The sequence below is a fragment of the Ranitomeya imitator genome, chromosome 1, assembly GCF_032444005.1.
Source record: "Ranitomeya imitator isolate aRanImi1 chromosome 1, aRanImi1.pri, whole genome shotgun sequence".
NCBI lineage: Eukaryota > Metazoa > Chordata > Amphibia > Anura > Dendrobatidae > Ranitomeya > Ranitomeya imitator.
In genome coordinates this window covers 132532795-132549007 of record NC_091282.1, presented here as the reverse complement: position 1 = coordinate 132549007, position 16213 = coordinate 132532795, and the positions used below count along the sequence as shown (strand labels likewise).

At 42.6% G+C, this 16213-nt stretch overlaps 1 protein-coding gene across 2 annotated transcripts in view; it reads left to right on the top strand.

The window, feature by feature from the left end:
• SSBP2 (single stranded DNA binding protein 2) overlaps positions 1 to 16213 on the top strand; it is a 224007-nt gene that overhangs the window by 97514 nt on the left and 110280 nt on the right. For both annotated transcript variants that reach the window (XM_069751142.1, XM_069751132.1), the window contains exon 4: positions 1793 to 1877. In XM_069751142.1, coding sequence (XP_069607243.1) covers positions 1793 to 1877 — 85 coding nt within the window. The remainder of the gene's footprint in view (positions 1 to 1792; positions 1878 to 16213) is intronic.

The window sequence follows — 16213 nt, the reverse complement described above, 5'->3', positions numbered from 1 at the left end:
GTGCCTAAATTTTGCAACTTTTGGCATCTTCACGCCAGTTTCTCCCGGCTCTGCCAAATTGGGCTGAGCTAGAGTGGGACAGGGCATGGCGGAGGTGTGCACCATGTCATCTAATTCATGACGAGCTGTGATGTTCCTCACCCAAGAAATCTCACTCCAGTACATGACTGGACTGAGGTTTGTGGCGCAACGCATGGATGCGCACACCATTCATCAGGCGCTCCAGATTCATGAAGAGGCGTGCACTTCTTCATGAATCATGAGCGTCTGACTCCTTCATGCTTCTTCATCAACACTGACATGAACAATTCTGCTCTTGCTGAGTCTGACTCTATAAATTGTCAGAAAGCTGCCAATTGGGGGTGGGATTATACACAGCACTTGACTAGGAGGCACGAGGCAGCTTGTCCTGTAGTTATAATCTCCTGCTGATAAAACCCCGATTTTTACTGAAACAGCAACACACATTCAAACAAGTGACACATCCCTGGAATCAGTATCTCACCCCCTACATCATGCTGCTCTCAAAACCTGCTGACAGATTCCATTTAACATAATGTTAATCCATCTTGGTCTCTTCTAGGGCTTGTGCCCCAGCTTCCCAGCAATGGATCAGAATTGTTAACTTCTTGGGTAATCATTCTAATCTCTGCTGTCTATTCAGGAGTCTGGATTGTGGAGTTACTATTAGGCCACATTCACACTATCGGTATTTAGTCAGTATTTTACCTCAGTATCTGTAAGCCAAAACCAGGAGTGGAACAATCAGAGGAAAAGTGTAATAGAAACATGTCACCACTTCTGTATTTATCACCCACTCCTGGTTTTGTCTTACAAATACTGAGGTCAATTACTGACCAAATACTGACCATGTGACCGTGACTTTAGACGTCTCTACTAGCCACAAGTAGGAGGTCATTATTTTTATCAGGTGTCAAACATTGTGTTTTTTTACTATATATTTATGTTCTATTTTGAGGGTAGATCCTTCCAGAATATGTGCCTTGACTGACACAGACCCCGATTAGTCTTTTACCGAGCCTTGTAACATGACCAGGGATGAATGTAGATCCAGACACTCCGGTAGGGACCACTCATCAGTGTAGAGCAGAGTCTGGCAAACGGAGTGAAACCCCCTTACAGCAACAAGTGGAAAGTCCTGATTCTGTGTAAAGAGAGTTCAGTAATGCTCCATGGGAGAAATGTATGCAAATTAGCCCTTTAGTTCCTGCTTTCTGGCAAGTTGCGTCTATGAGAGGTACCTAACTTGTAAGTCAGACTCTGACATTTAATGAGCCTTGTAAGATGAACAAAAATAAATGTTTTGTCAGAAATCTTCTATGGACTTTGTGTCTCACTGTGCCCCTCGAGGATCTGCTCCTATGTGATGCTCGGCTAGTCTCTTCACACAGAACCAGTACCCCACCCCCATACCCTGATCGGACTATAAAAATTTGCACCAATTAATTCTTTAATTTGCCGATGCACCTCTGTTCTGATACAGAACTCCAGCTGTACAGAGCTAAATGTTAAAATTCTGTGTGGCGCTAGGCGTCTATACTCCAGCACGTGTGGAGGCTTTATGCAGCCGGGCTCTTGCCAGTCACAGAGCGCTGCATCAGGAATTGGACGCCTACCACTTTAAAAAATACCTTAAGATATACATTTTCCTTAAGTATTCACTTATAAATAGCATGATGATAAACGTTGGAGAATCACTTGAACGGACAAGCTGCTACATCTATTAACATGTTTGGAAGATATTTTTACCTCCTTTTTCTGTGGTTTTCAGTGTATTTTGGGATCTGTACTGTGCTGCTCCAGAAAGACGAGAAACCTGTGAACATTCAAGTGAAGCAAAGGCCTTTCACGATTACGTAAGTGGCTGCACTTCTCACTGCTCGTTTCATTCAGTATTGTAATTTACTGCTCATTTCACATTTGTGATCTTACTGTGGAAGAGACGCATTGTGCGCCATGTCGTCGTCGCTATGCGCCTTGTTGTCGTTCTGTGCCATGTGGTCGTCGTTGTGCACCATGTCATCGTTGTTCTGCACAATGTTGTTAGATGCCATGTAGTCGTTGCTGTGCACCATGTCATTGTTGCTGTGTGCCATGTTGTTGCTTTGTGCCATGTCGTCGTTGTGCACCATGTCATCGTTGTGCACCATGTTGTCAGTGTGCCATGTCTTTGTTGCTGTACGCCATGCAGTTGTTTTGTACCATGTTGTCGTTGCTGTGTGCCATATTGTCGTTGCTGTGTGCCATGTTGTCGTTGCTGTGTGCCATGTTGTCGTTGCTGTGTGCCATGTTGTCGTTGCTGTGTGCCATGTTGTCGCTGTGTGCCATGTCGTTATGCGCAATATTGTTGTGCGCCATGTTGTCATTGTGTGCCATGTCATTGTTGCTGTATTCCATGTCGTTGTTTTGTACCATGTCATCGTTGCTGTGTGCCATGTTGTCGTTGTGCACCATGTCATCTTCGTAGTGCGCAATGTTATGCGCCATGTCGTCGTCACTGTATGCCATGTCATCTTTGCTGTGTGCCATGTCATCATTGTTGTGCACCATGTCATCATTGTTGTGCGCCACGTCATCGTTGTTGTGCGCCATGTCGTCGTTGTGCACCATGTCATCGTTGTTGTGCGCAGTGTTGTTATGCGCCATGTTGTTGTGTAGAGCGTGAAACATTGCAGCGTGAGCATATCACAGTTGTGAGGACTGCTGGGTACACTGTGTGGCCGGTGTAAGATGACTGGAGTTGGTGGAATTTGCCGTTTATTTGTTGTTAGGACGGTTTTGTGAATATTTTCATTTTGTGAATATTTTCCGGCTTAGTCAGAGCTCGTTTCACAATGTTGTCACACTCGCTCGTAAACTTCGTTGTGTCTATGTTGGTTAAGGAACATTATACCTAGAAATGGTCTCATGGTCAAATGTCCTCAAGCTTTGTTGTTCTGCAGCATTTTCTGCTTCAACCTGAACTGAAATTTATTAATATATTTTTTTGTAAAAAAAATTAAGATTTTCGTGCGGCTAGTGAATAAGGTACGGGCCAGAATAAACAGCGCAATATATAACTCCACTACATGCGCGGCCTCAATGAAACATATATAGGGGAACCACAGGTGCCAGCTAGCAATGATCCAGAAATCTATTGGCCTGTGCAGTCAGTGGAGATTTCTCCTATAGTGACTGCACAAGGAATACGTTTTTGGGTAATCCCCATCTGGTTCCTGTGCCACCTTTAGTTGGGTTGCGCTGTATTTTGCCCTGTTCTGTATTTTAGTCATTGTCCAAACGTTTTTATTCTGCCACAAATTTTGTTTTTTCTCGTTGTTTGCTTCTTCAGTGATTTTAGATCTTTAGCCGGATGTTTCTTTGATCACTGATGGACAATTCAGAGTTTCATAACTTGTAAACTTGTATTGATAAATGCATCAAGTTTATGTAAAGGCTCAATATTTACAGCGTTGGACCTTATTTTTCAAGACTTTTGCCCTTCGCCCTGACTGCTGGATATCAGCTCCTGGGCCACATCCTGGCTGATGACCCATTCTCGTCCAGGCAGTGCTTGGACTTTATCACAATTTCTGTGTTTTCTTTGCTCTGCCACTTTTTGGGGAATAACCACAGGTTCTCAGTGGGATTGAGATCTGGGGAGTTTCTTGGCCAGGCACCCAAAATATCAATGTTTTTTCACAAAGTTGCTTGGTTACCTCTTTTTCCTTGTGACCTTGTCTTCCATCATGCTGGAAAAAGCATTGTTCATCACTAAATTGTTCCTGGAGCGCCGGGAGGAGTTGCTCTTGGAGGGTGTGTAGACCCCATTATTTTATTTATGGCAGTGTTCTTCGGCAAAATTGTGAGTGATTCCCCTCCATGGATGATGGATGAGACGCCCCAGCACATGAATGTTCTCAGGATGCCTTAATGTTGGCATGACACCGGACTCATGCTAGTGTTCTTCTTTTTTTTTACTTCGGGACAGTCACTCTTCTAGATGTCCCAGCAGTCTGAAGGAACCTTCTTCAGAAAATACAAGTTTTCCTCAGTCCAATCCCCGTACTTCCTGCAAAATCTCGTCTGTTCTTGATGGTTTTTCTTGGAGATGAGTGTTATTTTTTTTGTTCTGCCGTTCAAAGGCTGTGTGCCCGCGATCAGGAAATGGCAGCGCTTTGGACGCAGGCTGTTCTTGCTGCATCCAAAATGCTTCGTTCTGATCACACAGTAAATCCGCATGTGTTCCCTGAACAATGCAGATTTACCGCATTCAATACTTTTCTATTGTGGAAGCTTCTATTGTGCAGACGACTGTCTCTGTAACAGACATTGACATGCTGCGGCATGTAAACCGGCGCCGCGGGTTACTTTACACTGCGTCAGATAAAAGCACAGTGGGCACCGGATTTCTAGAAATCCCATCCATTGTGTTCGTAATGTAGAACGCAGCGTTTTGGGCACAGTGCAAGTGTGCTGCGTCCAGAACGCTGCTATTCCTGATCATGGGCACGTAGCCTAAATCCTCTGTCGCACTGTTCATTCAAAGGTAGTGACGCATGCCGCCCTTCCTGAGCATGGAACTGTTCACGTGAAAAAATGCTATTAGCCTGCAGATATGGGGTTAATTTGCAGGCTAATAGCGTTCCGAAACTGCCTGTCACTAGCACTTGACCCACACTGCCGGGAGGAAACAAACTTGGAGCGTTCAGGTCTCAGTCACGGGGGTGGTCCAAGCGGGTTCACTCACCGTTCTGTGTATAGAGTGCGGCGGCTGTAACCGCGTCCCGCCCACTGACTGACAGCAGCTCAGCATTACGGCTGTCAGTCCGTGCCGAGGGCGTGGTTACAGCCACGGTGAGTGAACCCATGCCACTGCCGTCACTGAAATCTGCCGGGAGGAATAAAGTTAATTTTCTCCTGGCAGCGGTGGCCTAAGTCCCGAAGCTTATTCACGCTGCGGATTACTCTGCAGATTTTTCCAGACTGATTTTGGTAAATCCGCAGGTAAACCGCACTGCAGAATTACCGCCGATTTACAGCAATTTTTTTGTGGATTTTGTGCGGATTCCACCTGCGGTTTTACACCTGCGGATTCCTATTATGGAGCAGGTGTAAACCGCTGCGGAATCTGCACAAAGAACGAACATGCTGCGGAATAAACAACGCTACGTTTCCGCGTGTTTTTTTCCCGCAGCATGTGCACTGCAGATTTTGTTTTCCATAGGTTTACATGGTACTGTAAACTCAGGGAAAACTGCTGCGAATCCGCAACGTGTGCACATACCCTCAGAATGCTATTAACCTGCAGATTAACCCCATATTTGCAGGTTGTTAGCATTTCTCCGCATGTAAGCCATAAAGCAGTATAGCGGGGGTCTCATGTCCTCATAGACCCTGCTCTGACCATTTTATTGGGAACTATTTTATGCATCTTATGATGTAATTGTAATGTCAGAATCTGTGGTAGATTCGTGACAGTCTGGTTTCAACGAGTTTTTGAGCGGCAAGCCTGCTGAATTTTCATTGGTGGAGAGCGTTTTTGGCGGTCTTTTTTTAAATATTTAACCTGACTGGCGGTTCTGAGCGCCTCAGTTGCTGACGCAAGATCAAAGAAGAGCCCACCCTCCCTCCCTCTCTATCATCATTCATCCTGTCGTGTGGTTTTAATTGTGGGGAAAAATCACCCATGTATGGGTGGATTTGGAAATTTGGAGAATTTGAATTAATTTTATGGAAGTTTATTTATTGGAAATATTTAAGGTACGGTATTTTATGTAACCCTGAATAAAAAGGCACGGCCAATTTTATGCCACTGTTATATCTGTGTCCTGTGTATTTATTTGGGTATGGGTTTTATGGGGACATGACTAGTTCCCTTTAACCGATTCCCATAGTTGAACCCTCTTTAGGAGACGGTCGGGGCCCTCTTCACTGCAGTTGAATCTCTCTGAAGTTCTTGATGACATGATAAATGTTTTACATTTGCAATTCATCTGATCTCTCTTCAGAGAAGTGCAGGGGATTATGATAATAACAGTGGGATATTTTTTTTTTTTTTTTAAAGTTGTGCATGCTATTTTTTTAAAGGGTTTGTCCAGTCTTCTCTACAAGTCTTTAGGCACTGTACGTGTGAATGCTCACATTGTATGCACAGTGCGCTGTGAGGATTCTCTGGTGCCAGCGGTCATGTGACTACAAGTATGTGATTTGCATACTACTGGGCACATTCCCACTAGACTTTTTCCGGCTTCACTCAATACACTTGCATTGTGCAGGGCTGCTCCCATCTAGTGCAATTTATAAGGCAATAAATGCCACTTATTAAACCTGACAGGGCACACCTGTGAAGTGAAAACCATTCCTGGTGACTACCTCTTGAAGCTCATCAAGAGAATGTCAAGAGTGTGCAAAGCAGTCATCAAATGCAAAAGGTGGCTACTTTGAAGAACCTAGAATATAAGACATATTTTCAGTTATTTCACACTTTTTTGTTAAGTATATAATTCCACATGTGTTAATTCATAGTTTTGATGCCTTCAGTGTGAATGTACAATTTTCATAGTCATGAAAATAGAGAAAAATCTTTAAGTGAGAAGGTGTGTCCAAACTTTTGGTCTGTACTGTATATATGGAGAAAGACAGTAATTACAAGAGAACCAATGCGACGTAGTTCCAAAATTACTCAATTTTGTGTGTATAATATATGCACCAAACAAAGTGAGAAACTATAGTTTGCATTTCCTCTTTTGTACTGATTGCGACTTTCTGCATATGTTATGCTGCAGAGCTGAATTCATAATTCTATAATTCTGCTTGATTGGACTTGGAAATGGAGCCTGAATATGGTTGTAATAAAAGCTTCCACTAGAGTTCATAATGAAAGGTAAATTCTAGTAATATTGTGTATCAATGTGAACCCATGCCCTATTAATCATTGTAGGTCAAATATTTCCAATTACGGTAATTTTCTATGCATTGAGGCCTTTGTCGTTAGTGGATCAGTCACTATTTTATATACTGGTCATTTTCAGTTTCTCGCAGTCGTGAAATGCGGAGCTTGCCATCAAGAGGTCCGTGTAATGCTTCTTTATGTGAAGAGTCTCCTTTAAGAATCTCTCATTTGCTATGCATAAGTTTAATTAAATGTATATCCGCTCTCATCGTTTCTAGTGGTATAATTGAAAGGTTGGGTAAATTGACCTCCAAAAAGCAGGATATAAATAAGTGAGTGGCCATCTGTTACCACTACCGTCTGCGAAACACTTTACAAGTGCGTTTCCACCAAGATAAAATAATATACTTAAAAAACACCAGAAAAAAATTATAAAGTTGTGATGTTCCCTTCTTGTCAGTTTTTTTTTTTTTTTTTTTAATTCAGTATTTAATAATTTCAATAAATGTGCTTCTTCATTTTTTTTTTTTTTTTGTCCTATACACATTGGATTTTGCTATTTGGTTGCTTTATAAACCTTTCAAAATGTTAATGATTTCTGTGTGATACAGTACATAGGAAATATTTATCGTTCTGTTTATCATGTTCATTTTGAAGCTGTTTCTACATCATTGCTACGATATGTCATAACATTATGATCGTTTCGGGTTGATCCATTGGGACCCTCGCCAATTCAAAGAGTAAAAGAATTGAGGTGACATAGAGCTGCGGAGCGGCCGTCTGGGCCACCCCATGGCTCGATAAGTGATGCTATATCCTATTGTGTTACGTAGTCCATTTCAGGTCCTGGTGACCACATCACTCTTGTGTCCCTGGGCTTTTATATCTTTTACTTTTTGTGCTATTGCATATAGTAGTAGATTAGAATTAGCTTTCCTTTCTCTAGTAAAGTTTGTGTATGTGTGTAGACGTGTATGTATGTGTGTAGACTTATGTATGTGTGTGTAGACGTGTATGTGTGTAGATGTGTGTGTAGACGTGTATGTATGTGTAGACGTGTATGTATGTATGTGTAGACGTGTAGGTGAATGTGTGTGTGTAGATGTGTATGTATGTATGTGTGTAGACGTGTATGTGTGTAGATGTGCATGTATGTATGTAAACGTGTGTGTGTGTGTGTGTAGATGTGTGTGTATGTATGTGTGTAGAAGTGTATGTATGTGTAAATGTGTGTGTGCAAACGTGTATGTATGTGTGTAAACGTGTATGTGTGTGTGTAAACGTGTATGTATGTGTGTAAACGTGTATGTATGTGTGTAGGAGTGTGTGTGTGTGTGTGTGCATGTATGTGTGTAGATGTGTATGTATGTGTGTAAACGTGTATGTGTGTGTGTGTATGTATGTGTGTAGATGTGTATGTATGTGTGTAAACGTGTATGTATGTGTGTAGACGTATATGTGTGTAGGTGTGTGTATATATGTGTGTAGACGTGTATGTATGTGTGTAGACGTGTATGTGTGTAGATGTGTATGTATGTGTGTAAACGTATATGTATGTGTGTAGATGTTTATGTGTAGACGTGTATGTGTGTAGATGTGTATGTGTGTGTGTAGACGTGTATGTGTGTGTGTAGATATGTATGTATGTGTGTAGATGTGTGTGTATGTATGTGTGTAGACGTGTATGTATGTGTGTAAACGTGTATGTATGTGTGTGTGTATAGATGTGTGTGTGTGTGTAGATATGTATGTGTGTAAACGTGTATGTATGTGTGTAGATGTGTGTGTAGACGTGTATGTATGTATGTATGTAGACGTGTATGTGTGTAGATGTGTATGTATGTGTGTAGACGTGTATGTGTGTAGGTGTGTGTGTATGTATATGTGTGTAGATGTGTATGTATGTGTGTAGACGTGTGTATGTATGTGTGTGTGTATGTATGTGTGTAGATGTGTATGTATGTGTAAACGTGTATGTATGTGTGTAGATGTGTATGTATGTGTGTAAACGTGTATATATGTATGTGTGTAGACGTGTGTGTGTGTGTGTAGATGTGTATGTATGTGTGTAGACGTATATGTATGTGTGTAAACGTGTATGTATGTGTGTAGATGTGTATGTGTGTAGATGTGTATGTATGTAGATATGTATGTATGTGTGTGTGTAGATGTGTATGTATGTGTGTAGATGTGTATGTATGTGTGTAAACGTGTATGTATATGTGTATGTGTGTAGACGTGTATGTATGTGTGTAGACGTGTATGTGTGTAGATGTGTATGCATGTGTGTAGACGTGTATGTGTGTAGACGTGTAGGTGTGTGTGTATGTATATGTGTGTAGATGTGTATGTATGTGTGTAGACGTGTGTGTATGTATGTGTGTAGACGTGTATGTATGTGTGTGTGTAGATGTGTATGTATGTGTGTAAACGTGTATGTATGTGTGTAGATGTATATGTATGTGTGTAAACGTGTATGTGTGTAGACGTGTATATATGTATGTGTGTGTGTAGACGTGTATGTATGTGTGTATGTATGTGTGTAGATGTGTATGTATGTATGTGTGTAGATGTGTATGTATGTATGTATGTATGTGTGTAGATATGTATGTATGTGTGTAAACGTGTATGTATGTGTGTAGATGTGTATGTGTGTAGACGTGTATGTATGTGTGTAGACGTGTATGTGTGTAGACGTGTATGTATGTGTGTAGACACCAGACCAGGCTCCTGTGAATCTTTTTCGCTCAGCATTAGGCTACGTTCACATTAGCGTTACGCTAATGTGCGTCGCTGTTGCGTCGGCGACGCAGCGGCGACGCGCCCCTATGTTTAACATAGGGGACGCGTGCGTTTTTTTGTTAGCGTTTTTCGACATGTGCGTCGTTTTCGACGCTAGCGTCGGACGCACAAAAATGCAACAAGTTGCATTTTTCGTGCGTCCGATTTTCGTCAAAAAACGACGCACGCGTCGCAAAACGCAGCGTTTTTGCGCGCGTTTTTGGTGCGCCGCGCGTTGCGTCGCCGCGCGTTGCGTCGCCGACGCACCGGCGCGCAACGCTAATGTGAACGTAGCCTTAGTTATTAAAAGTAGCTGAATAGAAAAGTGCTATAGGATAGTTGACAACTGAATGCTCATCTGGGCTGCAGCTAACTTTCCCAATTCCCCCCACATGTGAACGTTTGACTCAGCTGAGTGTTCAAATATTTTCCAAGGGGAGAACAGAGAAAGCAACTGCCAAACAGCTCTGGCACTGGCTTATTTCCTAAAGAGCAAAAAGGTCAAGGTCAATTTAAAATGTAAATTGCCCAACCCTCATCTCCCCATAATCCTCTGTCAGTAAAGAGTTGAGAGGCCCCATTATCCATTTCAGTTTTAGCCAATTCCACGATATCTGCACCAATACGGTCAATTACTGCTTGGTTGTGCAGCACATACACAAAACAGGCAACATCTTCCCCGGCAGACCTTCCTCAAGCTGCATATTGGTATAAAGCAGTGATTGATCACATTAGCTGTGACTTGGATCCTTACAACTCGGATTCCATAAGTGGACTTCGGTGGAGCTCACCCCCATGACACCATGCCATGCGCTTGGGAAAAACGCTGTTTTGTAGATGCTTATTAGTTGTCATATAGTTTCTGATTCATGTAAAATCTATAATACAGCGCAGGGGGTTTTTACCAGTAAAATCTGTCAATTATCTTGAAACAGGACAACAAGTAGATTAAATATTGTATAACCCTTTTTTTATTTTAGGAAATGTATTAATCAGGGAATTCTAACAGGAATGGTGCAAAGAGTAGTCACTAAGCTATTGGACATTGTGAGCATGCCGTCTTGCTTGGTCTGAGCAGTGTTTGGGTCATACAGTTATTGTTTATTGGGTTTTCTTTGAGGTTGCCTTTCTAGCAGATAAAAATAATTTGTAGCAATGCTCACATAATGTAAAAAAAATCGCTGTACTCAATCCACTGCAGCTCCCATTCTGAGGCTTAGCCTGGGATCACACTACAGCGAGATACGGCCGAGTCTCGCTGGTAAAAAACAAGCTCTGGCACCGGCACTCCGGAGCGGAGCATGCGGCTCCATGTATTGCTATGCGGCCGCACGCTCCGCTCCGGAGTGTCGGTGCCAGAGCTTGTTTTTAACCTGTGAGACTCGGCCGTATCTCGCTGTGTGTGATCCCGGCCTTACACAGACCCTGTTGGTCTTTATGTTGGCCAAACTACTACTTTCTACAGTAGTCACCTACATAACGCAACGGGAGCTCCAGGGAAATAGGTTTTTTTTTTTTTAAACCAGTCTTTTTCAAAAACTGTCATCTGCCAACCCCCTATAAGACCAATTTCTTCCAAAAGGAAAGTTGCACCTCCATTTTTTTTTTTCTTACTTTAGGGTATAGTCTGCATCTGCTAAATAAAGTCTGGGGGAAACTGTAGGGATTTTTAAAATGCCCGGAAATGATTGTTTATGGTAATTGCCTTACATTGTAGTGGTTTAGATCGTGCGCTTATTTCCTTCCCCCTAATATTTGTGTAGCTGATCCCATCTGTTAAGAAATGCCAAAAAGTAAAAAGAAGTTGCTGCCATTATTCCAATTCCCCGTGGGACAGATTTTCGTCTTTTAACCAGTGCCGTTTGCTTCTTGCGCATGTTTTCGATTCGGGTTGGAGACCCATAAAGTGCAGGCAATAAAGGCTGATTAATCAGCAGTTGATGCCGTTGCCTCCCACACCCTTAAAGGAAATCTACGGCCATTGATTTCCCATGAATAAGTCGTGTGTTCTGCAGCGCATGAGCGTGGAGCATGGAGATACTTGTATTTCTTCGCAGTGTTTCAGTGGAGCCTGCGTTCTATAAAGCTTCCCGGACGGTTCTTCAGCGTAAATATTACAGGTCACTTCCTACGGGGAACAAAACAGAATCATCTTGGATAGCAGATGTTTGCCGACTCTTCCCTGCTCTGTATTATTCATAGCCTAAAATATATTACATAATCACTTATTAAAATTCTCCTGATCCTCCCCTAAATCTCGCCACATGTCAGTTTTTGCACTACTCGTATTTTGTGTAAAAACCATCTGCAGCTTTTTTTTGAACGATACTTCCTCCCATTCCCATGTAATCCTTCTTGAAACTGTGCACTGTGTGGAATTACTAGGCAAGTGAGGATTTTGACCAAATCATCACCTTTATGCAGATTTATTTTCTAACATTAAGCTATGTACATGTCAATGCTTATTGGATGGAGCAGATCGGGTGATGTGTACTTATATAATGGGGAGAAGGTGGCCTAAGAATATCAACACTCTTCATCAAGGTGTGCAGAATTATTAGGCAGCTTATTTTCCTCTGGTAAAATGGGCCTAAAAGAGATTTAACTAACTCTGAAAAGTCAAAAATGGTTAAGACTCGCGTAGGGAGGCAGCACTCTTGAAATTGCTAAGATTTTGGGTTGTGGTACGAGAACCATCAGAACATTTGTTGCAAATAGTCAACAGGGTCATAAAACGTGTTGACAGAAAAAAAAAAAAGACGCACATTAGCTGCCAAAGATTTGAGAAGACTCAATCGTGAAGTGACCAGAAAGCCATTATCCTCCAGTGCTGTCACATTCCTGACCGACATCCTCCCTGGAGGCCCAGAAAGAAGTACAAGGTGTTCACTGTTCAGTGCTCAGAGACATGGCCGAGGTAGGGAAGGCAGAACCCGACCACCACTGAGCAAGACACCAAAGGAGAAAGGCCAAGACTGGGCCAAGAAATATCTAACAACAGCTTTTCCAAAGGAGCTATTTACTGATCCAGCCACTTCATCTGTTAACAGTCACTCATCTTCTCAGTTAAGGGCACAGACCTCCACTTCAACTCCGATACCATCAAGATGGAGGTGCGGGCCTGCTGTAAGCTGATATTATTAAAGATGAGCTAGTTAGAACTTTTTTGCGTTGAAGCTGAACTCAACTTGCAAACCTTGTGTCAAGTTTTAGAAGACACTTTCTTCAAGCAGGAAAAAGTCTGCACCTTTCATGAAAGCCATGATTTTTATGCAGGACAGTACATGCATGCGTTAAAGTCCTTCACTGCTTGGCCTTAAAGTTGAAAGAATAACAACATGGCCCCTTCCTCCCCTGACCTAAACCCTACTGAGAACCTATAAACCCTTCTTAAACAGGGTATTTACGGTGAAGGAAAACAGTCACATCTCTGCGCATGGTCTGGTAGGCTGTGGTTGGTGCTGCCCAAAAAGTTAGTCATCAAGAGATTAAGAAACTGACAGACTCCATGCATGGTAGGCTTATGGCTGGTATTTAAAAGGATGGCGGCTATATTGGTCACCAATATTTCTTTTTTGGAATGTTAGAAATTTATTTTTGTACATCGTGAGTTATTTGATTATTATTCTCACTGTGACAGATGAAAATAGACAATTGAGATAAACTGGACTGAGATCTGTTCGCAGTGCACAGACTGGCTGGCGGCTCTCCCGATCCGAGCGTGACATCTCTATAGAAATACAATGAGCTGTCACACTCTGGTTGGGAGAGCACTGCGTTCCAATCTCAGTCTGATTGATATGGCCGTCTGACTGAAATCTTAAGGTACCTTCACACATAACGATTTCGTTAACGATATCGTTGCAACGTCACGCTTTTTGTGACGTTGGTTACCTGGGGACTTCGGCATCGTTGAAGACAGTTTCAACGATGCCGAAGTCGTTTCCCGGATCGTTGGTCGCCGGAGAGAGCTGTCTGTGTGACAGCTCCCCAGCGACCACACAACGACTTACCAATGATCACGGCCGGGTCGTATCGCTGGTCGTGATTGTTGGTAAGTCGTTTAGTGTAACGGTACCTTTAGTGTTGATAATATCACTGTCTATGGACACAGTCTGTTGCCAAAAGGAAAGATAACACCCATGGCAATAGAAAGTGCCCTATTTTCGAGATCAGTAGTTGTGCCAGTTAGTGGGCTGCCAACCGATGACTTGTTTCACTTGTGTGATATGGTGGTACAAGGGTGTCTTCAAGGAAACCCTTTTGGCTTACAATTAGTTAACCACAGAGGGGTGTACTGTAGAACTTTAGACTATGCCCTGAAGTGCATTACAGAGTAAAGTCTGAGCCCCTAGGATACAGTTATACTGAATGTGGGAAGTTCACTAGACGTGGGTAGTGTATGATCTGTGGGTCTTCTCACGATACCATCTTTCTGGACTTGTTTACTTTGGTCAACAGTTTAAAGGAAGCCTGTCAGCACAAAATGACTCTTCAAATCAAGCTAGAGGCTCGGTGCACCCTTGGTGTGGCCAAACAGTTCAGTGAACCTTCCCACCTACTTGTTTCCCTCTACACCCCCCTCCTTTTTGATTGACAGATTTGGTTTTACCAGAGCCATACAAGAGCTGAGATGGAAAACCATAAGGCGGGAAGGGGTAATGAACTTCTCGGTCATGCTAAGGGTGCAGCGGGCACCTGTGCTTAGTTTGAACAGTCATTTTGTGCTGACATACTCCCTTTAAGCACATGTTATATTTCTGCTTGCATTTCTACACCAGGATATGCACAAGAGATTTCTATAAGGATGTCGGGCGTTTATTACTAATCTTATTTACTTTCTCCTCCCTGCTCACAGTGTACCAGTAGCTGACATTTCAGGTTTAGTAAGGTTTTGTCTTACAAATAAACTTAATGTTAGTTATGTAAGTGTTGGGGATTTGCACTTTCCAGTGGGTGTGTAAGCTCTGATCCACGGTAATATCATAGTAACAACCATGTATCACAAGGATTTTATAGGGAGCTCGAGGCATTGTCCTGGATCTGTGGGTCCCAGAGGTCAGACCACGACCAGTTATGTTACCTGCTAATGAGGAGCTTTAATATTATAACCTGGGAATACATCTTCAACCATTTGCTGCTGGGACCAATGCTACACGTTTGATAAATGCAAGTAAAATCTGAAATTGTAAAATAACTATTCTGCTGCTCCCATATCCATATAGTTTTGGGAGATAGACGCCTGGCACATTGTGAAAATGCTACCAGTTCTTCACAATCATGAGTACGTTTCATGTCATTCTTGTACTGAAACGGAACATTTTTTTTTTCTTTAGGAGAAAAAATTGAGTAAAGGTTGATGATCGTAATAATAAATCTTACCCGATATGAGCTGAATATACAGAACACCTTCTAAAAATAAAAGTTTAAGATGTGCCATGTATGTCTACTTTGGCACTTGTAATTGGATAATCACCGGACTATATATACCAAGTCTCAGTCCGGTTACCAGTAAACATCCAAGTCAAAATCAACCAATGTTGACTGATTAGTAAATAAAAAAAACCTAATAATAAAACCCCCTAGATAAAAATGATCAGATGATTTGTCACTGGGTCATTGAGGGCTGTACGGGGGATAGATGACCAGGGCTGTGGAGTCGGGGTTGGAGTCTATGTAATGGAAATTGAGGAGTCGGAGTTGGAGGTTTGACTTACCGACTCCATAGCCCTAGCAGGGCTGTGGAGTTGGAGTCGGAGCCCATTTTGGTGGAGTTGGAGTCGGTGTCATAGAAATTGAGGAGTCGGAGGTTTGGCTTACCAACTCCACAGCCCTGTAGATGACAACAACGGGCTGTGTCGTTCCTTCCTGATGTCACTTCCCCTGCATAGACACAGGACATGGAAGTACGATAATACTTCACACCCTGCTCTCTTGAGGTTTGTTTTGAAGACAGCCAGGAAAAGGGGAAAAAATGAAAAGTACCGTAATACTCCCCTCGCTGCTCCCCTTTTCTGTTGCCACAGCTCCCTTTGGCCTTTTCTTTACAGGTCCATGTTATGCGCCCTCCTCTACTGCCATCTACTCTCCGAACTGTGCCCTTTGGAGTTGAGTAAGTCTATGACGTCATGACATTCATTGCCCGAGGTCTCGTCAAAAGCCGCGGCGCAGAGTGTAGTTGGAGGGAGAGGACATGACTTGCGGGGAAGCCGGAGGGAGCTGTGGCGGCGGGGCTGCTATGCGGCATTTTTTTTTCTGGAGAGACATTTGGGCATTGCAAAGCACATTCGAATTGCATTGAATACATTCAATGTGAATTTTCTGGGCAAATTTATTCAAGTTGCTGAATTACAATTTTTTCATATTTGCCCATTACTACCATACACTGTGCTGTGATGGAGAATGCTTACAGGTTCTCTGTACTTCCGGTGGAATGATTGGTATATGGATATTGCATGATGCCATGACCTGACGATTAAAGGAAGAGATGTAAATTGCTGCCGTTTCTGCCCTCACCAGTTATCAAGTGCGTAGGTA